This window comes from Oncorhynchus gorbuscha, linkage group LG16 (genome assembly GCF_021184085.1).
Source record: "Oncorhynchus gorbuscha isolate QuinsamMale2020 ecotype Even-year linkage group LG16, OgorEven_v1.0, whole genome shotgun sequence".
NCBI classification, from domain to species: domain Eukaryota; kingdom Metazoa; phylum Chordata; class Actinopteri; order Salmoniformes; family Salmonidae; genus Oncorhynchus; species Oncorhynchus gorbuscha.
Window position 1 is genome coordinate 90,476,939 of NC_060188.1, and position 25,042 is coordinate 90,501,980.

General features: G+C 41.1%; 1 protein-coding gene across 1 annotated transcript in view; it reads left to right on the forward strand.

The window, feature by feature from the left end:
- Positions 1 to 25,042, forward strand: part of arhgap24 (Rho GTPase activating protein 24) — a 253,952-nt gene that overhangs the window by 76,056 nt on the left and 152,854 nt on the right. The window contains exon 3 of the mRNA XM_046305173.1: positions 21,713 to 21,800. Within this exon, the coding sequence (XP_046161129.1) occupies positions 21,713 to 21,800 (88 nt within the window). The remainder of the gene's footprint in view (positions 1 to 21,712; positions 21,801 to 25,042) is intronic.

Consider the following 25,042-nt stretch of genomic DNA (forward strand, 5'->3'; position numbering starts at 1 on the left):
TTATTACTTTGTCTTTACAGTATTATTACCTTGGCTTTACTGTATTATTACTGTATTATTACTGTGTCTTTACTGTATTATTACTGTATATTTACTGTATTATTCAGGCGTTGCTACTGTGCTTAGCCCATCTGAGCTTTATTAATTTTAAGTTATTTAACCAGGATAGTCAGCTTAGTAACAATTACCATTGTATTCCAGGGAGTCCTGGAGCTGGGCTGGATTTGTCTGCGGTGTATATTGTTGCATAGGGCCGGTATACTGTGGTATGTTGTTGCAGCAAACAGCATAGAAGTGGCCAGGGTGTCATTATGGAAAGTGTGTCTGAGAGGTGTAGGGGGAATAACAACAGCAGTGATGTGTGGTTTTAGAGTAGCATAGGACCTACACTACGGTACAGTCTCAGAGCAGCACACACACACACACTTACGTCTCTGAGCAGCACTAGTACCTCAGCAGCCAGTCACTAGGGTGTGTGTGTGTGTGTTAAGCCATGGCTTTTTATAGGTTGAAGTCATCCCCTGGGTTTCGTTGTTGTGCTCAGTTAACCGCATATAATCTCACATACAGGCAGAGCTTGTTGTGATGGAAAAAGGTGGTAAGTAACGACTAAGGACCAGGGAGGGAACGATTTATACATGTAACCATTTGATGCAATGTCATTCCGCGCTTTTCCAGAGAGAGAGAGAGAGAGAGAGAGAGAGAGAGAGAGAGAGAGAGAGAGAGAGAGAGAGAGAGAGAGAGAGAGAGAGAGAGAGAGAGAGAGAGAGAGAGAGAGAGAGAGAGAGAGAGAGAGAGAGAGAGAGAGAGAGAGAGAGAGAGAGAGAGAGAGAGACCTGTTATTTGAGAAGTGGTCGGTTGGTTTGTGTTTCCGTCTGTTTCTCTCTATACCAGGGGCTGAGTCCTGTATGGCACCCTATTCCTCTATATTAGGAAACTACTTTCATGGGCTGTGAATAGGGTGCCATTTTGGGACGAAGCTTAGATGTTGATGCATGGCAGATCCTGTTGAATGACCTCATCAAACACAACGTTCTCCCTCATTCATTACCGGGGCAAGCCCATGCCATCTTTACGAGTGCCATTAATGCTGTTCATATGGGCCTTCAGGTAAAGAGGTAGAGACTGTTTCCTGGATGTCACAGTCATGCCTCATTAAAAGGCCTTATCTCAGCAGGAAAGAGGTGTATTACACACACACACGCACACACACGCGCAAACACGCACACACGCGCACACACACACACACGCACATGCACACGCACACACATACACACGCACACACATAAACACGCGCGCGCACGCACACAAACACACACGCACACGCACACACACATAAACACGAACGAGCACACACATAAACACGAATTAGCACACACACACACACACACACATACACACACACACATAAGCACACACACAAACACATGAACACGAACGAACACACACACACACACACACACACACACACACACACACACACACACACACACACACACACACACACACACACACACACACACACACACACACACACACACACACAGTTACATACAGTTAAATACAGTCTAATACAGTTTAATACAGTTTAATACAGTTTAATACAGTTAAATACAGTTAATTGAGAGAAATACAGTCACATATAGTTTAATACAGTTTAATACAGTCTAATACAGTCTAATACAGTCACATACAGTTTAATACAGTTTAATACAGTCACATAGTTTAATACAGTCTAATACAGTCACAGAGTTTAATACAGTCTAATACAGTCACATAGAGTTTAATACAGTTTAATACAGTCTAATAGAGTCACATAGATTTTAATACAGTTTAATACAGTCTAATACAGTCACATAGAGTTTAATACAGTTTAATACAGTCTAATAGAGTCACATAGATTTTAATACAGTTTAATACAGTCTAATACAGTCACATAGAGTTTAATACAGTTTAATACAGTCTAATACAGTGACATAGAGTTTAATAGAGTCTAATACAGTCACATAGAGTTTAATACAGTTTAATTCAGTCTAATACAGTCACAGCATTTAATACAGTCTAATAGAGTCACATAGAGTTTAATACAGTTTAATACAGTCTAATACAGTCACATAGAGTTTAATACAGTTTAATACAGTCTAATACAGTCACAGAGTTTAATACAGTCTAATACAGTCACATAGAGTTTAATACAGTTTAATACAGTCTAATACAGTCACAGAGTTTAATACAGTCTAATACAGTCACATAGAGTTTAATACAGTTTAATACAGTCTAATACAGTCACAGCATTTAATACAGTCTAATAGAGTCACACAGAGTTTAATACAGTTTAATTTAATACAGTCAGAGTTTAATACTAATACAGTCACATAGAGTTTAATACAGTTTAATACAGTCTAATACAGTCACAGAGTTTAATACAGTCTAATACAGTCTAATACAGTCACAGAGTTTAATACAGTTTAATACAGTCTAATACAGTCACATAGAGTTTAATACAGTTTAATACAGTCTAATACAGTCACAGCATTTAATTAAGTCACACAGAGTTTAATACATTTAATACAGTCTAATACACATAGAGTTTAATACAGTTTAATTTAATACAGTCAGAGTTTAATACAGTCACAGTCACAGAGTTTAATACAGTTTAATACAGTCTAATACAGTCACAGAGTTTAATACAGTTAAATAGAGTTAAATAGACTTCAATACAGTTAAATAGAGTTAAATAGACTTCAATACAGTTAAATAGAGTTAAACAGAGTGGCACTTGCTTTTCATTAGAAACACTCAGGTACTGGCAGGTTCATTTAGCAGTTTATTTACAATGTTGGTTTTGTAAGGTTCACTAATGTAATGTGCTGTATGTAAAAACACAAGGCAGTTCACCACATTTAACAACCTGGCAATGTTTATGTTGGTCAGAGTGAGTGAGTGAAAGCCTCCCTCCCTCCCTCCCTCCCTCCCTCCCTCCCTCCCTCCCTCCCTCCCTCCCTCCCTCCCTCCCTCCCTCCCTCCCTCCCTCCCTCCCTCCCTCCCTCCCTCCCTCCCTCCCTCCCTCCCTCCCTCCCTCCCTCCCTCCCTCCCTCCTCCCTCCCTCCCTCCCTCCCACCCTCCCTCCCTCCCTCCCTCCATCCTTCCACACTGCATTTTATTTATTTACCTCCTATTATAATGCATTTATTTGACATCTTACAAACATAAATTATCTTAGTGTACCGGCAGATAATTTTGCTTACTTTAACCTAAAGAAAAGCTTGAAACAAGAATATCTTAAAACAAGACTTGATGCATTTTCTGGGTAAACTAAATCAACTCAAAACAAGTAAATAACATCTTTAACTTCATTATCTCAATATGATACCAAAAATCCATCCCAGCTATCTACATTGATAATGTCTCGTGTGTTAGACAGCGATATGAGGAAGCTAATTATATCCATCATGCATTATGATGGGTAATCTAATATGCTGGGCATTCTATTCATGTATGGACTCTTTTCAAAGGAGTGACCCAGCAAACCAGGAACATTCCCAGAACATTCCCAGAACATTCCCATTAAGTTCACGTTGGGGTTTTATCTAACATTAGATAACATCCCAAAAACATTTGAAGAACCAAATGTTTTATTAATTTATTTCAGATTTTTTTTTAAATGAAATATCATTGGAATGTTATCCTAAAATTAATTTAAAATATCTGTAACAATCCCCACAAAAGAATTCCCCAAACTTTCTCATGAGGGTTCCAGGTGATTTAATAACGCAACGTACCTGTAATCGTTTTTAGAGCATAACTGCCGCAACAAAATGTGAGATCAATAGAATTGGTTCTGAGAGAACGTTGCGGGAACATTCTGCTGATGATGGAGATGTTTAAAAACTTTTTTTATTATAATTTTTTTTTAAACACCCATAACAACAAGCAGGGAATGTTCCTACAATGTTGTCATTAAGTTACAGTGTGACTTTATGACATGATTGTTCAAACAAATATTTTGTAAATAAGCACCAATCTGGTTTTAGATCTGGACTGTTTCAGCCAATATGCGTGTTTAATTATGATGTTTTAAATTGCCTGGATCATAAAAAAAAAAAACATTAAACTGCTTTATTTATAGACCTGTCCAAGATATTCAACATCGTTGACCATTCTCTACTCTTTAAAAAAACTTTTTGAAATGAGCCTGTATAAGTAGTCTTGCAAATGGTTAAATAACTATTCCTCAGACAGGGTACTTTGTGCTTTCTGATGGTGTCAAGTCTAGTTTACTGTTATGTCCGTCGTTGAATGAATGAGACCAAAGCGCAGCGTGGAAAGTGCTCACGATATTTAATACTGAAAACACTAACAAAACAAGAAAAGATAAACGAACGTAACGTTCTGCAGGCTACCTAGTAACTGCGCAAAAACAAGATCCCACAAACTCAGGTGGAAAACAGGCTACCTAAGTATGACTGTCTATCGTTGTCTCTGATTGGGACCCATACCCGGCCAACAAAGAAATAGAAAATTAGAATGCCCACCCAAATCACACCCTGACCTAACCAAATAGAGAAATTAACAGTCTCTCTAAGGTCAGGGCGTGACAGTGGAGGCTCTGGACCGCAGACCGTCGCTGGAGGCTCTGGACCGCAGACCGTCGCTGGAGGCTCTGGACCGCAGACCGTCGCTGGAGGCTCTGGACTGCAGACCGTCCCTGGAGGCTCTGGACTCCAGACCGTCACTGGAGGCTTCGGGCCATGGATCTTCACTGGAGGCTTGCCATGGATCTTCACTGGAGGCTTCGGGCCATGGATCACCACTGGAGGTTCGTGCCATGGATCATCACTGGAGGCTTCGGGCCATGGATCACCACTGGAGGCTTGTGCCATGGATCATCACTGCAGGCTTCGTGTCATGGATCATCACTGGGGCCTTCGGGCCATGGATCATCATTGGAGGCCGGGTGCGTAGAGCTGGCACAGGACGCACCGGGCTGGAGAGACGCACTGGAGGCCTGGTGGGTGGAGCAAGCACAGGATATACTGGGCTGTGGAGACGCACCGGAGGTCGGGAGCGCAGTGCGGGCACAACCCGACTTGGCTGGATGCTCACTTTGGCCAGGCAAGTGCGGCGCGCTGGCACAGGACGAACTGGGCTGTGAAGGCGCACTGGAGGCATATTGCGTAGAGTCGGCGCAGTCGCTCTGGATAAGAGCGTCTGATAAATGACTTAAATGTAAATGTAAATGTCTGGTCCGGAGGCGGACTGGTCTGGAGCGTAGAGCTGGCACAACGTGTCCTGGCTGGATGCTCACCGTAGCCCGGCAACTGCGGGGCGCTGGCACAGGACGCACTGGGCTGGGAAGGCACACCGGAGACACAGTGCGCAGAGTCGGCCAGGATATTCTGGGCTGAAGAGAGGACTGGAGACCAGGAGCGCTGAGCCCGGCACAATCCATCCTGGCTGAATGCCCACTCTTGCACGGCAAATGCGGGGAGCTGGCACAGAGTGCACCGGGCTGTGGATGCGTACTGGCGACACAGTACGTGTAACCGCAAATCATGGTGTCTGAATAGTCACACGCTCCTTAAAGCGAGTGCGGGGAGTTGGCTCTGGTCTGAAACCTGGCTCCGCCAACCACCCCGTGTGCCTCCCCAAAACACATTTTTGGGGCTACCTCTCGTGCTTGCCTTGAGGTCGCGAACCCTGGTGTCGTCATTGTTCCTCCCTCGCTGCCTCCGTCTGCTCCCATGGAAGGCCATTCCAGCCTGGATCTCCTCCCACGTCCAGGATCCTTTACCGTCTAATATGTCCTCCCACGTCCAGGATCCTTTACCGTCTAATATATCCTCCCACGTCCAGGATCCTTTACCGTCTAATATATCCTCCCACGTCCAGGATCCTTTACCGTCTAATATATCCTCCCACGTCCAGGATCCTTTACCGTCTAATATATCCTCCCACGTCCAGGATCCTTTACCGTCTAATATATCCTCCCACGTCCAGGATCCTTTACCGTCTAATATATCCTCCCACGTCCAGGATCCTTTACCGTCTAATATATCCTCCCACGTCCAGGATCCTTTACCGTCTAATATATCCTCCCACGTCCAGGATCCTTTACCGTCTAATATATCCTCCCATGTCCAGGATGTCTTCCACTCACTTTTCTCCCGGGCCCAGGATCTCTGCTCCTCCTGGCCACGCTGCTTGGTCCTTTGGTGGTGGGATCTTCTGTTACGTCCGTCGTTGAATGAATGAGACCAAAGCGCAGCGTGGAAAGTGCTCATGATATTTAATACTGAAAACACTGACAAAACAACTAAATATAAAGAAACGTAACGTTCTGCAGGCTACCTAGTAGCTGTGCAAAAACAAGATCCCACAAAAACAGATGGAAAACAGGCTGCCTAAGTATGATTCCCAATCAGAGACAACGATAGACAGCTGCCTCTGATTGGGAACCATACCCACCCAACAAAGAAATAGAAAACTAGAATGCCCACCCAAATCACACCCTGACCTAACCAAATAGAGAAATAAACAGGCTCTCTAAAGGAAGGGCGTGACATTTACACTATATTACGAAAGGTGTACCTCGGGGGTCGGTATTAGCACCTGTTCTCTTTGCTATTTATATAAATGATATTGGATTATATTAGATATACTATCTGTTAAAAAGTGTTAATTTAATCTGTATGCAGACGATACGGTAATATATGCCATTGCACCGACTGTTGATCAAGCTATGTTAGAGTTGCCGTCTGATTTTGTAACATTACAGAAAACGCTTGTTGATTTTAAACTTGTACTTAATGCAAGCAATACTATACTGAAGTAAAATATGCAACAATTTCAAAGATCCACGCTGTCTGCCATCTGCCCGAGTCCAGTTGAACCTGTGATTCATCCAGGTAGAGAAGACTTCTCCAGTGTGCCAGTGGTCATCGAAGGTGAGCATTTGGCCACTGAAGTCGGTTACGACGCGGAACTGCAGTCATGTCAAGACACTGGTGAGGAGGACGAGCATGCAGATGAGCTTCCCTGAGAAGGTTTCTGACAGTTTGTGAAAAACTTATTCGGTTGTGCAAACCCACAGTTTGGTAGTCTACGGTTGTGAGGCCAGTTGGATGTACTGTCAAATTTTCTGGCAACAACTGGTGGGCATTTCTGCAGTCAGCATGACAATTGCACGTCCCTAAAAATTTGAGACATCCGTGGCATTGTTATGTCTGACAAAACTGCACATTTAGAGTGGCCTTTTATTGTCCCCAGCACAAGGTGCACCTGTGTAATGACCACGCTGTTTAATCATCTTATTGATATGCCAGACCTGTCAGGTTGATGGATTATATTGGCGAAGGAGAAATGTTCACTAACAGGGATGTAAACAAATTTATGCACAACATTCGAGAGAAATACGTTTTTAGTGCATATGGAAAATATTTCATTTCATCTTTTATTTCAGCTCATGAAACATGGAACCAACACTTTACATGTTGCGTTTTGTTAAGTGTAAACCCGGGTTTGTAGCCTAATGGTTAGCGTCACCATCCTGGGATTTGAAGGTCCTGGGTTCGCCTAACTGAGGGGATATTTTGACCATTCTCTGTCGTGTATAGTTTTTGTGCCACCCCTCCCTTTCCCTACACACTCACATGATGTGTGCTTCATTTAATTTATTAGCCTTTGGGTTTGTTGGGCATCGTTGAGTGGCAAGGGACAAGGAGTGTGACGACGTGTACTAGTACTATGCACACATCTACGGAGGAGAGAACGGTGACGAGACCCACTCTCTTACTCTCAAGGAATTACGTCAGACGGGACAAAGACATGCGATAAGTTGCACATTGTAAAATATGTCTCCTTTTCAGGTGCCACTTTCTGTAATTTTAGAAGCTAAGAAATGTGTCAAGCTGGCCCATGTGGGGCTCACCAACTACTTACACTTATTCATGTACACACAGTACATCACACACACACTATCAATAGCAGTTACAGTGCATTCGGAAAAGTACTCAGGCTCCTTGACATTTTCCGTTACAGCCTTTCCGTTACAGCCTTATTCTAAAATTGACTAAATAGTTTGTTTCCCTCATCAATCGACACACAATAGCCCATAATGACAAAGCGAAAACGTGTTTTTAGATTAAAAAAAATGTATTTAAAATAAACAACTGAAATGTCACATTTACATAAGTATTCAGACCCTTTACTCAAATCAAATCAAATTTGGTGTAAACCTTACAGTGAAATGCTGACTTACGAGCCCCTAACCAGCAGTGCAGTTTCAAAAAATACTCATAAGAACAAGAGAAAAGTAACAAGTAACAACATATACAGGGGCCGGTACAGAGTCAATGTGCGGGGCACCGGTTAGTTGAGGTAATATGTACATGTAGGTAGAGTTAATTAAAGTGACTATGCATAGATGACAACAGAGAGTGGCAGTGGTGTGGAGAGGGGAGGGGGGGCAATGCAATTAGTCTGGGTAGCCATTTGACTAGATGTTCAGGAGTCTTATGACTTGGGGGTAGAAGCTGTTTAGAAGCCTCTTGGACCTATACTTGGCACTCCGGTACCGCTTGCCATGTGGTAGCAGAGAAAACAGTCTATGACTAGGGTGGCTAGAGTCTTTGACAATTCTTAGGGCCTTACTCTGACACCGCTTGGTATAGAGTTCCTGGATGGCAGGAAGCTTGGCCCGTTCGCACTACCCTCGCACTAGCCTTGCGGTCGGAGGCTGAGCAGTTGCCATACCGGGCAGTGATGTAACCAGTGATGTACTGTGTGTACATGAATAAGTGTAAGTAGTTGGTGAGCCCCACATGGGCCAGCTTGACAAATTTCTTAGCTTCTAAAATTACAGAAAGTGGCACCTGAAAAGGAGAGGGTGCAACCTTCTGAGGATCCATGCCAAAAATGTTCAGTCTCCTGAGGGGGAATAGGTTTACTCGTGCCCGCTTCATGACTGTCATGGTGTGCTTGGACAATGTTAGTTTGTTGGAGATGTGGACACCAAGGAACTTGAAGCTCTCAACCTGCTCCACTGCAGCCCCGTTGATGAGAATGGGAGCGTGCTCGGTCCTCTTTTTCCTGTAGTCCACAATCATCTCCTTTGTCTTGATCACGTTGAGGGAGAGGTTGTTGTCCTGGCACCACATGGCCAGGTCTCTGACCTCCTCCCTATAGGCTGTCTCATTGTTGTCGGTGTTCAGGCCTACCACTGTTGTGTCATCGGCAAATTGTACGGTGGTGTTGGAGTTGAGCCTGGCCGTGCAGTCAGGAGTGAACACAGAGTACAGGAGGGGACTGAGCACGCACCCCTAAGGGGCCCCTGTGTTGAGGATCAGCATAGCGGATGTGTTGTTAACTACCCTCACCACCTGGGGGGCGGCCCGTCAGGAGTTCCAGGATCCAGTTGCAGAGGGAGGAGTTTAGTCCCAGGATCCTTAGTTTAGTGATGAGCTTTGAGGGCACTATGGTGTTGAACGCTGAGCTGTAGTCAATGAACAGTATTCTCACATAAGTGTTCCTTTTGTCCAGGTGGGAAAGGGCAGTGTGGAGTGCAATAGAGAATGCATCATCTGTGGATCTGTTGGGACGGTATGTGAATTGGAGTGGGTCTAGGGTTTCTGGGATGATGGTGTTGATATGAACCATGACCAGCCTTTCAAAGCACTGCATGGCTACAGACGTGAGTGCTATGGGTCAGTAGTCATTTAGGCAGGTTACCTTGGTGTTCTTTGGCACAGGCACTATGGTGGTCTGCTTAAACCATGTTTCTATTACGGACTCATACAGGGAGAGGTTGAAAATGTCAGTGAAGACACTTGCCAGTTGGTCAGCGCATGCTCGCAGTACACATCCTGGTAATCAGTCTGGCCCTGCGGCCTTGTGAATGTTGACGTGTCTAAAGGTCTTACTCACATCGGCTGCAGAGAGCGTGATCACACAGTCTTCCGGTACAGCAGGTGCTCTCATGCATGTTTCAGTGTTATTTGCATTAATGCGAGCATTGAATTAGTTTAGCTCGTCAGGTAGGCTCGTGTCACTGGGCAGCTCTAGGCTGTGCTTCCCTTTGTAGTCTGTAATGGTTTTCAAGCCCTTCCACATCCGACGAGCGTCAGAGCCGGTGTAGTACGATTCAATCTTAGTCCTGTGTTGACTCTCTGCCTGTTTGCTGGTTCGTCAGACAGCTTAGCGGGATTTCTTATAAGCTTCCAGGTTAGAGTCCCGCTCCTTGAAAGCGGCAGCTCTAGCCTTTATCTCAGTGCAGATGCTGCCTGTAATCCATGGCTTCTGGTTGGAGTATGTACGTACGGTCACTGTGGGGACGACGTCATCGATGCACTTATTGACGAAGCCAATGTGTGGAATGTGGAATAAGTCTGAATACTTTCCGAATGCACTGTATATATGTTATATATATGTGTGTATATATATGTTATATACGAATGCACTGTATATATGTTATATATATGTGTGTATATATATGTTATATACGAATGCACTGTTATTAATCTGTGAGTACTCCCATCTGTTTTCATATTTTCATATTTACACTGCCATTTATACATGTGGGGAATGTGTGCTCTTTGACTGAAGTTGGATAGCTGTGTACACCATTACTAAGAACATTTAGAGCACCTATCCATTTTAGAGGTGTTCTTTAAGCAGTCTGTCATTTGTCACAGTGTTTGTATTAGGAGTTACCAACATTGCTATTGACACAACAATCAGATTTGTGTCACTATATAACAGTAGTTATATAGGATGGTGTGTATAGACAGTAGTTATATAGGATGGTGTGTATAGACAGTAGTTGTATAGGATGGTGTGTATAGACAGTAGTTATATAGGATGGTGTGTATAGACAGTAGTTATATAGGATGGTGTGTATAGACAGTAGTTATACAGGATGGTGTGTATAGACAGTAGTTATATAGGATGGTGTGTATAGACAGTAGTTATATAGGATGGTGTGTATAGACAGTATGGACAGTAGTTATATAGGATGGTGTGTATAGACAGTAGTTATATAGGATGGTGTGTATAGACAGTAGTTATATAGGATGGTGTGTATAGACAGTAGTTATATAGGATGGTGTGAATAGACAGTAGCTATATAGGATGGTGTGTATAGACAGTAGTTATATAGGATGGTGTGAATAGACAGTAGTTATATAGGATGGTGTGTATAGACAGTAGTTATATAGGATGGTGTGTATGGACAGTAGTTATATAGGATGGTGTGAATAGACAGTAGTTATATAGGATGGTGTGTATAGACAGTAGTTATATAGGATGGTGTGTATAGACAGTAGTTATATAGGATGGTGTGTATAGACAGTATAGACAGTAGTTATATAGGATGGTGTGTATAGACAGTAGTTATATAGGATGGTGTGTATAGACAGTAGTTATATAGGATGGTGTGTATAGACAGTAGTTATATAGGATGGTGTGTATAGACAGTAGTTATATAGGATGGTGTGTATAGACAGTATAGACAGTAGTTATATAGGATGGTGTGTATAGACAGTAGTTATATAGGATGGTGTGTATAGACAGTAGTTATATAGGATGGTGTGTATAGACAGTAGTTATATAGGATGGTGTGTATAGACAGTAGTTATATAGGATGGTGTGTATAGACAGTATAGACAGTAGTTATATAGGATCGTGTGTATAGACAGTAGTTATATAGGATGGTGTGTATAGACAGTATAGACAGTAGTTATATAGGATGGTGTGTATAGCCAGTAGTTATATAGGATGGTGAGTATAGACAGTATAGACAGTAGTTATTTTAGGATGGTGTGTATAGACAGTAGTTATATAGGATGGTGTGTATAGACAGTAGTTATATAGGATGGTGTGTATAGACAGTATAGACAGTAGTTATATAGGATGGTGTGTATAGACAGTATAGACAGTAGTTATATAGGATAGTGTGTATAGACAGTAGTTATATAGGATGGTGTGTATAGACAGTAGTTATATAGGATGGTGTGTATAGACAGTAGTTATATAGGATGGTGTGTATAGACAGTAGTTATATAGGATGGTGTGTATAGACAGTATAGACAGTAGTTATATAGGATGGTGTGTATAGACAGTAGTTATATAGGATGGTGTGTATAGACAGTAGTTATATAGGATGGTGTGTATAGACAGTAGTTATATAGGATCGTGTGTATAGACAGTAGTTATATAGGATGGTGTGTATAGACAGTAGTTATATAGGATGGTGTGTATAGACAGTATAGACAGTAGTTATATAGGATGGTGTGTATAGACAGTATAGACAGTAGTTATTTTAGGATGGTGTGTATAGACAGTAGTTATATAGGATGGTGTGTATAGACAGTAGTTATATAGGATGGTGTGTATAGACAGTATAGACAGTAGTTATATAGGATGGTGTGTATAGACAGTAGTTATATAGGATGGTGTGTATAGACAGTAGTTATATAGGATGGTGTGTATAGACAGTAGTTATATAGGATGGTGTGTATAGACAGTAGTTATATAGGATGGTGTGTATAGACAGTATAGACAGTAGTTATATAGGATGGTGTGTATAGACAGTAGTTATATAGGATGGTGTGTATAGACAGTAGTTATATAGGATGGTGTGTATAGACAGTAGTTATATAGGATGGTGTGTATAGACAGTAGTTATATAGGATGGTGTGTATAGACAGTATAGACAGTAGTTATATAGGATCGTGTGTATAGACAGTAGTTATATAGGATGGTGTGTATAGACAGTATAGACAGTAGTTATTATATAGCCAGTAGTTATATAGGATGGTGTATAGACAGTATAGACAGTAGTTATTTTAGGATGGTGTGTATAGACAGTAGTTATATAGGATGGTGTGTATAGACAGTAGTTATATAGGATGGTGTGTATAGACAGTATAGACAGTAGTTATATAGGATGGTGTGTATAGACAGTATAGACAGTAGTTATATAGGATAGTGTGTATAGACAGTAGTTATATAGGATGGTGTGTATAGACAGTAGTTATATAGGATGGTGTGTATAGACAGTAGTTATATAGGATGGTGTGTATAGACAGTAGTTATATAGGATGGTGTGTATAGACAGTATAGACAGTAGTTATATAGGATGGTGTGTATAGACAGTAGTTATATAGGATGGTGTGTATAGACAGTAGTTATATAGGATGGTGTGTATAGACAGTAGTTATATAGGATCGTGTGTATAGACAGTAGTTATATAGGATGGTGTGTATAGACAGTAGTTATATAGGATGGTGTGTATAGACAGTATAGACAGTAGTTATATAGGATGGTGTGTATAGACAGTATAGACAGTAGTTATTTTAGGATGGTGTGTATAGACAGTAGTTATATAGGATGGTGTGTATAGACAGTAGTTATATAGGATGGTGTGTATAGACAGTATAGACAGTAGTTATATAGGATGGTGTGTATAGACAGTATAGACAGTAGATATATAGGATAGTGTGTATAGACAGTAGTTATATAGGATGGTATGTATAGACAGTAGTTATATAGGATGGTGTGTATAGACAGTAGTTATATAGGATGGTGTGTATAGACAGTAGTTATATAGGATGGTGTGTATAGACAGTAGTTATATAGGATGGTGTGTATAGACAGTAGTTATTTAGGATGGTGTGTATAGACAGTATGGACAGTAGTTATATAGGATGGTGTGTATAGACAGTATAGACTGTAGTTATATAGGATGGTGTGTATAGACAGTATAGACTGTAGTTATATAGGATGGTGTGTATAGACAGTATAGACTGTAGTTATATAGGATGGTGTGTATAGACAGTATGGACAGTAGTTATATAGGATGGTGTGTATAGACAGTATAGACAGTAGTTATATAGGATGGTGTGTATAGCCAGTAGTTATATAGGATGGTGAGTATAGACAGTATAGACAGTAGTTATTTTAGGATGGTGTGTATAGACAGTAGTTATATAGGATGGTGTGTATAGACAGTAGTTATATAGGATGGTGTGTATAGACAGTATAGACAGTAGTTATATAGGATGGTGTGTATAGACAGTATAGACAGTAGTTATATAGGATAGTGTGTATAGACAGTAGTTATATAGGATGGTGTGTATAGACAGTAGTTATATAGGATGGTGTGTATAGACAGTAGTTATATAGGATGGTGTGTATAGACAGTAGTTATATAGGATGGTGTGTATAGACAGTATAGACAGTAGTTATATAGGATGGTGTGTATAGACAGTAGTTATATAGGATGGTGTGTATAGACAGTAGTTATATAGGATGGTGTGTATAGACAGTAGTTATATAGGATCGTGTGTATAGACAGTAGTTATATAGGATGGTGTGTATAGACAGTAGTTATATAGGATGGTGTGTATAGACAGTATAGACAGTAGTTATATAGGATGGTGTGTATAGACAGTATAGACAGTAGTTATTTTAGGATGGTGTGTATAGACAGTAGTTATATAGGATGGTGTGTATAGACAGTAGTTATATAGGATGGTGTGTATAGACAGTATAGACAGTAGTTATATAGGATGGTGTGTATAGACAGTAGTTATATAGGATGGTGTGTATAGACAGTATAGACAGTAGATATATAGGATAGTGTGTATAGACAGTAGTTATATAGGATGGTATGTATAGACAGTAGTTATATAGGATGGTGTGTATAGACAGTAGTTATATAGGATGGTGTGTATAGACAGTAGTTATATAGGATGGTGTGTATAGACAGTAGTTATATAGGATGGTGTGTATAGACAGTAGTTATTTAGGATGGTGTGTATAGACAGTATGGACAGTAGTTATATAGGATGGTGTGTATAGACAGTATAGACTGTAGTTATATAGGATGGTGTGTATAGACAGTATAGACTGTAGTTATATAGGATGGTGTGTATAGACAGTATGGACAGTAGTTATATAGGATGGTGTGTATAGACAGAATAGACTGTAGTTATTTAGGATGGTGTGTATAGACAGTATAGACTGTAGTTATATAGGATGGTGTGTATAGACAGTATAGACTGTAGTTATATAGGATGGTGTGTATAGACAGTATGGACAGTAGTTATATAGGATGGTGTGTATAGACAGTATAGACAGTAGTTATATAGGATGGTGTGTATAGACAGAATAGACTGTAGTTATTTAGGATGGTGTGTATAGACAGTATAGACAGTAGTTATATAGGATGGTGTGTATAGATAGTATAGACAGCAGGAGACAGAAGGAGCGGTAGAGATACTCTTAATGATCGGCTATGAAAAGCCAACTGACATTTACTCCTGAGGTGCTGACTTGTTGCAACCTCGACAACTATTGTGATTATTATTATTTGACCATGCTGGTCATTTATGAACATTTGAACATCTTGGCCATGTTCTGTTATAATCTCCACCCGGCACAGCCAGAAGAGGACTGGCCACCCCTCATAGCCTGGTTCCTCTCTAGGTTTCTTCCTAGGTTTTGGCCTTTCTAGGGAGTTTTTCCTAACCACCGTGCTTCTACACCTGCATTGCTTGCTGTTTAGGGTTTTAGGCTGGGTTTCTATACAGCACTTTGAGATATCAGCTGATGTAAGAAGGGCTATATAAATACATTTGATTTGATTTGATTTAGTTATATAGCATGGTGTGTATAGACAGTACAGACAGTAGTTATATAGGATGGTGTGTATAGACAGTACAGACAGTAGTTATATAGGATGGTGTGTATAGACAGTATAGACAGTAGTTATATAGTTATATAGCATGGTGTGTATAGACAGTACAGACAGTAGTTATATAGGATGGTGTGTATAGACAGTATAAACAGTAGTTATATAGTTATATAGGATGGTGTGTATAGACAGTAGTTATATAGGATGGCGTGTATAGACAGTATAGACAGTATGAATAGAACATGTGTGTACAGCAGTAGTTTCATAAGTGTCAAAGGCTTTTATTGACAATTAGATGAAGTTGATGCGAAGAGTCAATATTTGCAGTGTTGACCCTTCTTTTTCAAGACCTCTGCAATCCACCCTGGCATGCTGTCAATTAACTTCTGGGCCACATCCTGACTGATGGCAGCCCATTCATGCATAATCAATGCTTGGAGTTTGTCAGAATTTGTGGGGTTTTGTTTGTCCATCCGCCTTTTGACGATTGACCACACTTTCTCAATGGGATTAAGGTCTGGAAAAGGCATTGTTCGTCACCAAACTGTTCCTGGATGGTTGGGAGAAGTTGCTCTCGGAGGATGTGTTGGTACCATTCTTTATTCATGGTTGTGTTCTTAGGCAAAATTGTGAGTGAGCCCACTCCCTTGGCTGAGAAGCAACCCCACACATGAATGGTCTCAGGATGCTTTACTGTTGGCATGACAGGACTGATGGTTGCGCTCACCTTGTCTTCTCCGGACAAGCTTTTTTTCAGGATGCCCCAAACAATCGGAAAGGGGATTCATCAGAGAAAATGACTACCCCAGTCCTCAGCAGTCCAATCCCTGTACCTTGTGCAGAATATCAGTCTGTCCCTGATGTTTTTCCTGGAGAGAAATGGCTTCTTTGCTGCCCTTCTTGACACCAGGCCATCCTCCAGAAGTCTTTGCCTCACGCCTCACAGATTCACTCACCTGCCTGCTGCCGTTCCTGACCAAGCTCTGTACTGGTGGTGCCCCGATCCCGCAGCTGAATCAACTTTAGGAGACGGTCCTGATGCTTGCTAGACTTTCTTGGGGGCCCTGAAGCCTTCTTCACAACAATTGAACCGCTCTCCTTGAAGTTCTTGATGATCCGATAAATGGTTGATTTAGGTGCAATCTTACTGGCAGCAATATCCTTGCCTGTGAAGCCCTTTTTGTGCAAAGCAATGATGACGGCACATGTTTCCTTGCAGGTAACCATGATTGACAGAGGAAGAACAATGATTCCAAGCACCACCCTCCTTTTGAAGCTTCGAGTCTGTTATTCAAACTCAATCAGCATGACAGAGTGATCTCCAGCCTTGTCCTCGTCAACACTCACACCTGTGTTTAACGGTTGGATCACTGACATGATGTCAGCTGGTCCTTTTGTGGCAGGGCTGAAATGCAGTGGAAATGTTTTTTGGGGGATCCAGTTCATTTGAATGGCAAAGAGGGACTTTGCAATCAATTGAAATTCATCTGATCACACTTCAGAACATTCTGGAGTATATGCAAATTACCATCATACAAACTGAGACAGCAGACTTTGTGAAAATTAATATTTGTGTCATTCTCAAAACTTTTGGCCACGCCTGTAGATGTCCTGGAGGGCTAGCATTGTGCATACACACCATACACAGACCATACACACGCACGCACACACGCACGCACGCACACACACACACACACACACACACACACACACACACACACACACACACACACACACATAATCTCTCTCACACAAACACACACACGCACTCCGTAATACACCAGCCACAGCCACTTTCTCATGTTTAATACCTGTTCAGCTCTTTCATCCAGAACCTCCAGGGAGACAGAACATTCTCCAGATCGCCAGAGTTGCTGACAACACCGCCTTGACCAGAATCCAGGGTAACGCCCCAAAAGGCACCCTATTCCCTACATAGTATGGGATCCCTATGGGTTCTGGTCAAAATAGTGTACGACTAGGGTGCAGTTTGAGATGCAAGCTTTAAGAAATACTTCAGTGATATAAGATTATTTCTTTATTAATTTAAGCATCCCTGAATATATATATATTTTTTTTACAGTCTTTTGATATAAGCATATTTTTTTATGATAATTATTCTGAAGTCATGCTGAGTCCAGAACTAATGCTCTCACACCAGGGCAGATCGTTTGTAAAGTTGCCAGGTTTGCAGTTTGCACAAACATCACTCAAATCAAATCAAATGTATTTATATAGCCCTTCGTACATCAGCTGATATCTCAAAGTGCTGTACAGAAACCCAGCCTAAAACCCCAAACAGCAAGCAATGCAGGTGTAGAAGCACGGTGGCTAGGAAAAACTCCCTAGAAAGGCCAAAACCTAGGAAGAAACCTAGAGAGGAACCAGGCTATGAGGGGTGGCCAGTCCTCTTCTGGCTGTGCCGGGTGGAGATTATAACAGAACATGGCCAAGATGTTCAAATGTTCATAAATGACCAGCATGGTCAAATAATAATAAGGCAGAACAGTTGAAACTGGAGCAGCAGCACGCCTAGGTGGACTGGGGACAGCAAGGAGTCATCATGTCAGGTAGTCCTGAGACATGGTCCTAGGGCTCAGGTCCTCTGAGAGAGAGAAAGAAAGAGAGAAAGAGAGAATTAGAGAGAGCACACTTAAATTCACACAGGACACCGAATAGGACAGGAGAAGTATTCCAGATATAACAAACTGACTCTAGCCCCCCAACACATAAACTACTGCAGCATAAATACTGGAGGCTGAGACAGGAGGGGTCAGGAGACACTGTGGCCCCATCCGAGGACACCCCCGGACAGGGCCAAATAGGAAGGATATAACCCCACCCACTTTGCCAAAGCACAGCCCACACTACTAGAGGGATATCTTCAACCACCAACTTACCATCCTGAGACAAGGCCGAATATAGCCCACAAAGATCTCTGCCACGGCACAACCCAAGAGGGGGCGCCAAACCAGACAGGAAGATCACATCAGTGACTCAACCCACTCAAGTGACGCACCCCTCCTAGGGACGGTATGAAAGAGCCCCAGTAAGCCAGTGACTCAGCCCCTGTAATAGGGTTAGAGGCAGAGAATCCCAGTGGAAAGTGGGGAACCGGCCAGGCAGAGACAGCAAGGGCGGTTCGTTGCTCCAGAGCCTTTCCGTTCACCTTCCCACTACTGGGCCAGACTACACTCAATCATATTACCCACTGAAGAGATGAGTCTTCAGTAAAGACTTAAACTACTGTATATTGCAGTGCCTACATATATAGTATCTTTATGGATCACAACAGTACTGATATCTCTATGGATCATTACAGTAGTGATATCTCTATGGATCATTACAGTAGTGATATCTCTCTGGATCACTACAGTAGTGATATCTCTATGGCTCATTACAGTAGTGATATCTCTATGGATCATTACAGTAGTGATATCTCTCTGGATCATTACAGTAGTGATATCTCTCTGGATCACTACAGTAGTGATATCTCTCTGGATCATTACAGTTGTGATATCTCTATGGATCATTACAGTAGTGATATCTCTCTGGATCACTACAGTAGTGATATCTCTATGGATCATTACAGTAGTGATATCTCAATGGATCACTACAGTAGTGATATCTCTCTGGATCACTACAGTAGTGATATCTCTATGGATCATTACAGTAGTGATATCTCTATGGATCACTACAGTAGTGATATCTCTCTGGATCACTACAGTAGTGATATCTCTATGGATCATTACAGTTGTGATATCTCTATGGATCATTACAGTTGTGATATCTCTATGGATCATTACAGTAGTGATATCTCTATGGATCATTACTGTAGTGATATCTCTCTGGATCATTACAGTAGTGATATCTCTATGGATCATTACAGTAGTGATATCTCTCTGGATCACTACAGTAGTGATATCTCTATGGATCATTACAGTAGTGATATCTCTATGGATCATTACAGTAGTGATATGGTCCTGTAGCTCAGTTGGTAGAGCATGGCGCTTGTAACGCCAGGGAAGTGGGTTCAATCCCCGGGACCACCCATACGTAGAATGTATGCACACATGACTGTAAGTCGCTTTGGATAAAAGCGTCTGCTAAATGGCATATATTATTATTATTATCTCTATGGATCATTACAGTAGTGATATCTCTCTGGATCATTACAGTAGTGATATCTCTCTGGATCACTACAGTAGTGATATCTCTATGGATCATTACAGTAGTGATACCTCCATGGATCATTACAGTAGTGATATCTCTATGGATCATTACAGTAGTGATATCTCTATGGATCATTACAGTAGTGATATCTCTATGGATCATTACAGTAGTGATATCTCTATGGATCATTACAGTAGTGATATATCTATGGATCATTACAGTAGTGATATCTCTATGGATCATTACAGTAGTGATATCTCTATGGATCATTACAGTAGTGATATCTCTATGGATCATTACAGTAGTGATATCTCTCTGGATCACTACAGTAGTGATATATCTATGGATCATTACAGTAGTGATATATCTATGGATCATTACAGTAGTGATATCTCTATGGATCATTACAGTAGTGATATCTCTATGGATCATTACAGTAGTGATATCTCTCTGGATCACTACAGTAGTGATATCTCTATGGATCACTACAGTAGTGATATCTCTATGGATCATTACAGTAGTGATATCTCTATGGATCATTACAGTAGTGATATCTCTATGGATCATTACAGTAGTGATATCTCTCTGGATCACTACAGTAGTGATATCTCTATGGATCACTACAGTAGTGATATCTCTATGGATCATTACAGTAGTGATATCTCTATGGATCATTACAGTAGTGATATCTCTATGGATCATTACAGTAGTGATATCTCTCTGGATCACTACAGTAGTGATATCTTTATGGATCACTACGGTAGTGATATCTCTATGGATCACACTCCAACACTCAGACATAATTTACAAACAAAGCATTTGTGTTTAGTGAGTCTGCCAGATCAGAGCTAGTAGGGTTAAGCAGCGATGTTCTCTTGATAAGTGTGCGAATTTGAATATTTTCTGTCCTGCTAAGCATTCAAAATGTAACGAGTACTTTTGGGTGTATAGGAATGTAGTGAAGTAAAAGTCAAATTTATCAAAATATAAACAGTAAAGTAAAATGGAGATACCTAAAAAACTACTTAAGTAGTACTTTAAAGTATTTTTTACTTAAGTACTTTACACCGCTGATCAGCAGACAACACAACATAATTGTAATGAGTTTGATGAGTGTTGATTGACTTATTTTAAATTAATCTACTGAATGAACACAGTAGGTATTACGTTAAGTCTGAAACAACTGTGTGTATTGGGTTAAGTCTGAAACAACTGTGTGTATTGGGTTAAGTCTGAAACAACTGTGTGTATTGGGTTAAGTCTGAAACAACTGTGTGTATTGGGTTAAGTCTGAAACAACTGTGTGTATTGGGTTAAGTCTGAAACAACTGTGTGTATTGGGTTAAGTCTGAAACAACTGTGTGTATTGGGTTAAGTCTGAAACAACTGTGTGTATTGGGTTAAGTCTGAAACAACTGTGTGTATTGGGTTAAGTCTGAAACAACTGTGTGTATTGGGTTAAGTCTGAAACAACTGTGTGTATTGGGTTAAGTCTGAAACAACTGTGTGTATTGGGTTAAGTCTGAAACAACTGTATTGGGTTAAGTCTGAAACAATTGGGTTAAGTCTGAAACAACTGTGTGTATTGGGTTAAGTCTGAAACAACTGTGTGTATTGGGTTAAGTCTGAAACAACTGTGTGTATTGGGTTAAGTCTGAAACAACTGTGTGTATTGGGTTAAGTCTGAAACAACTGTGTGTATTGGGTTAAGTCTGAAACAACTGTGTGTATTGGGTTAAGTCTGAAACAACTGTGTGTATTGGGTTAAGTCTGAAACAACAGTAGTTATTGGTTTGCGTGTTGAAACTTTACCTCTTACTTTCCTCTGTCTTCCTTTTTCTCTAGGGGACCATTCTGTTACCTGGAAACAGAGTCACTGAGCATCCCAGCAATGGTGACGAGGGGGGGAAATTCCTGTTTGAGGTCTCTGCAGGTAAGACAAAGAAATAGAGCTGCTTTTAATCTTACGCAAAAGCCAGAGCAAATCCAGACATACTATTCACCGGAAAGACCTTAATTCAAGGGCACGTCGTGATGAAAATGACAATAGGGTGACATTGTGACAGAATCCATTATAATCACACCTCCCAAAAAATTTAAAGTGTTTGGGAACACTTGCTGTCCCTCGCCGTCACAGCTCAGTAAACACATCGAACACAGGCGACTTTTGTTATTTTCTGAGATGGATCGAGAGTGTTAGCAACATTCACTCTCGTCATTGTTTTGTGTGGGTCTCTGTGGATTATAAAGACGTTACAAATTCAATCAAATCTGCTCTGCTGGAAATGTCCAATCTCCCTTCACTGCAAAGAAATACCCACATCTTATTTTTATCAAAAAAAAAATTTTGTTAGACATAATACACATTGTGTCAGTGGTCTCTTATAAATATTCTGACCTCTAAATGTCAGATTCCATGTTTCTCTCCTTGCTAGCAGTATATCTTTCTACCACATCATAACAACAGCCCTTTGTAGTTTTGAAGTGACACTCAGTGGGAAATATTTTGATGTTGCACAGCTGGTGAGTCATTCACTTATGCAGTGGCTGGGTTCGTCCCAATTGGGGTTTCTCACCCTATTCCCCACATAGCAGTGGTTGGAACCAGTTCAGGGAACAGATTTTTTTTTTTAAAGAATAGAAACAGAACCGGGAATGAAACTGATCTATCGTGTTTTCCAGGAAACAGATTTGTTTTTTTTCTTATCTTGAGAACTGGTAAAAAAATATATATTTCTAGATCCAAAAATATTCCTAAAGTCTAGTATATATTTCTGTAATTCAGAACGCTCCATGTCCACCTCTCTCGCTCACTCTCTACCCAGCTGTGAAATTTCAGATGTATCTCGCCCATGCACTTATCTGACCAATCAAACACTACTCCAAAGAAAGCTTTTCTATCCGTGCTAATTGGTGGAGTAAATTAATGAGATTAATATAACAATACCATTGATTTCACAGGTTAAAAAAATATATGCGAAAAGGAACTATATGAACTGTTACTTGTTGTTGTTGTTTGAACCTGTTCAGAACCGGTTCGGAACTTCGGAACGGAACAGAAGAAATATGGGGTTCTCTTCGGAACAGAAGAAATATGGGGTTCTCTTCGGAACAGAAGAAATATGGGGTTCTCTTCGGAACAGAAGAAATATGGGGTTCTCTTCGGAACAGAGCGTTTGGATAATCATTTCGGTTCCAACCCCACTACATAGTGTACTAATTTTGGGCAGAGCCCTATGAGCCCTGATCAAAGGTCGTGCACTATGTAGAGTATAGTGTTCCATTTGGGAGTCTTTGTTTGGGTACTAGTTGTTTCTTTGATGACCCTAGACATTCTTCCCAGAGCTCAGTGGCTCTTTGAGTGAGACACACACACAAACTGTGGACTTTGAGCTTGCAGACCCTGAAGCTGCAGTCGGTTATGGCCTTGACTAGAGACTAGAGAGTACACAAAGGAAAAGGGAGTTAAGGGAGTCCTGGGAAAAAATCATTTCTAAGCACGATCTGTGTCCCAAATGGCCCCCGATTCCCTACATCGTTACACTACTTTTGAACAGGACCAATATGGCTCTTGTCAACAGTAGTGTACTATATACCAGGACAAATAGGACTCTGGTCAACAGTAGTGTACTATGTACCAGGACCAATAGGACTCTGGTCAACAGTAGTGTACTATATACCAAGACAAATAGGACTCTGATCAACAGTAGTGTACTATATACCAGGACCAATAGGACTCTGGTCAACAGTAGTGTCCTATATACCAGGACCAATAGGACTCTGATCAACAGTAGTGTACTATATACCAGGACCAATACGACTCTGGTCAACAGTAGTGTCCTATATACCAAGACAAATAGGACTCTGATCAACAGTAGTGTACTATATACCAGGACCAATAGGACTCTGGTCAACAGTAGTGTCCTATATACCAGGACCAATAGGACTCTGGTCAACAGTAGTGTACTATATGCCAAGACAAATAGGACTCTGATCAACAGTAGTGTACTATATACCAGGACCAATAGGACTCTGGTCAACAGTAGTGTCCTATATACCAGGACCAATAGGACTCTGGTCAACAGTAGTGTACTATATACCAAGACAAATAGGACTCTGATCAACAGTAGTGTACTATATACCAGGACCAATAGGACTCTGGTCAACAGTAGTGTCCTATATACCAGGACCAATAGGACTCTGGTCAACAGTAGTGTCCTATATACCAAGACAAATAGGACTCTGGTCAACAGTAGTGTCCTATATACCAGGACCAATAGGACAGCTGTAAGACATCCCTCAGCTGGTCTGTGGGGGAATGCGTGACCAACTCCAATCGATCCACCAGACAGGAATGTGTAGAGGATGTTGTGTACTGACCCATGATGGAAACACAGAACACTCATCTTTCCTTTTCTGGTGTACCCCTCCTTTCACTCCCTCGCTTCGTTCATTCTGGTGTATCATCCCTCGTTGCTTTTATGAAGAAAACAGAATTGAGATCCAAGAGGTTATTGTTCCGTATTCTATTGACTGATCTTTATTCCATTCTGTATTCTATTGACTGATCCCTGACTGATCTTTATTCCATTCCGTATTCTATTGACTGATCCCTGACAGATCTTTATTCCATTCCGTATTCTATTGACTGATCCCTGACTGATCTTTATTCCATTCTGTATTCCCCCTGACTGATCCGTGACTGATCGTTATTCCATTCTGTATTCTACTGACTGATCCGTGACTGATCTTTATTCCATTCTGTATTCTACTGACTGATCCGTGACTGATCTTTATTCCATTCTGTATTCTACTGACTGATCCGTGACTGATCTATATTCCATTCTGTATTCTACTGACTGATCCGTGACTGATCTTTATTCCATTCTGTATTCTACTGACTGATCCGTGACTGATCTTTATTCCATTCTGTATTCTACTGACTGATCCGTGACTGATCTTTATTCCATTCTGTATTCTACTGACTGATCCGTGACTGATCTTTATTCCATTCTGTATTCTACTGACTGATCCGTGACTGATCTATATTCCATTCTGTATTCTACTGACTGATCCGTGACTGATCTTTATCCCATTCTGTATTCTACTGACTGATCCGTGACTGATCTATATTCCATTCTGTATTCTACTGACTGATCCGTGACTGATCTTTAT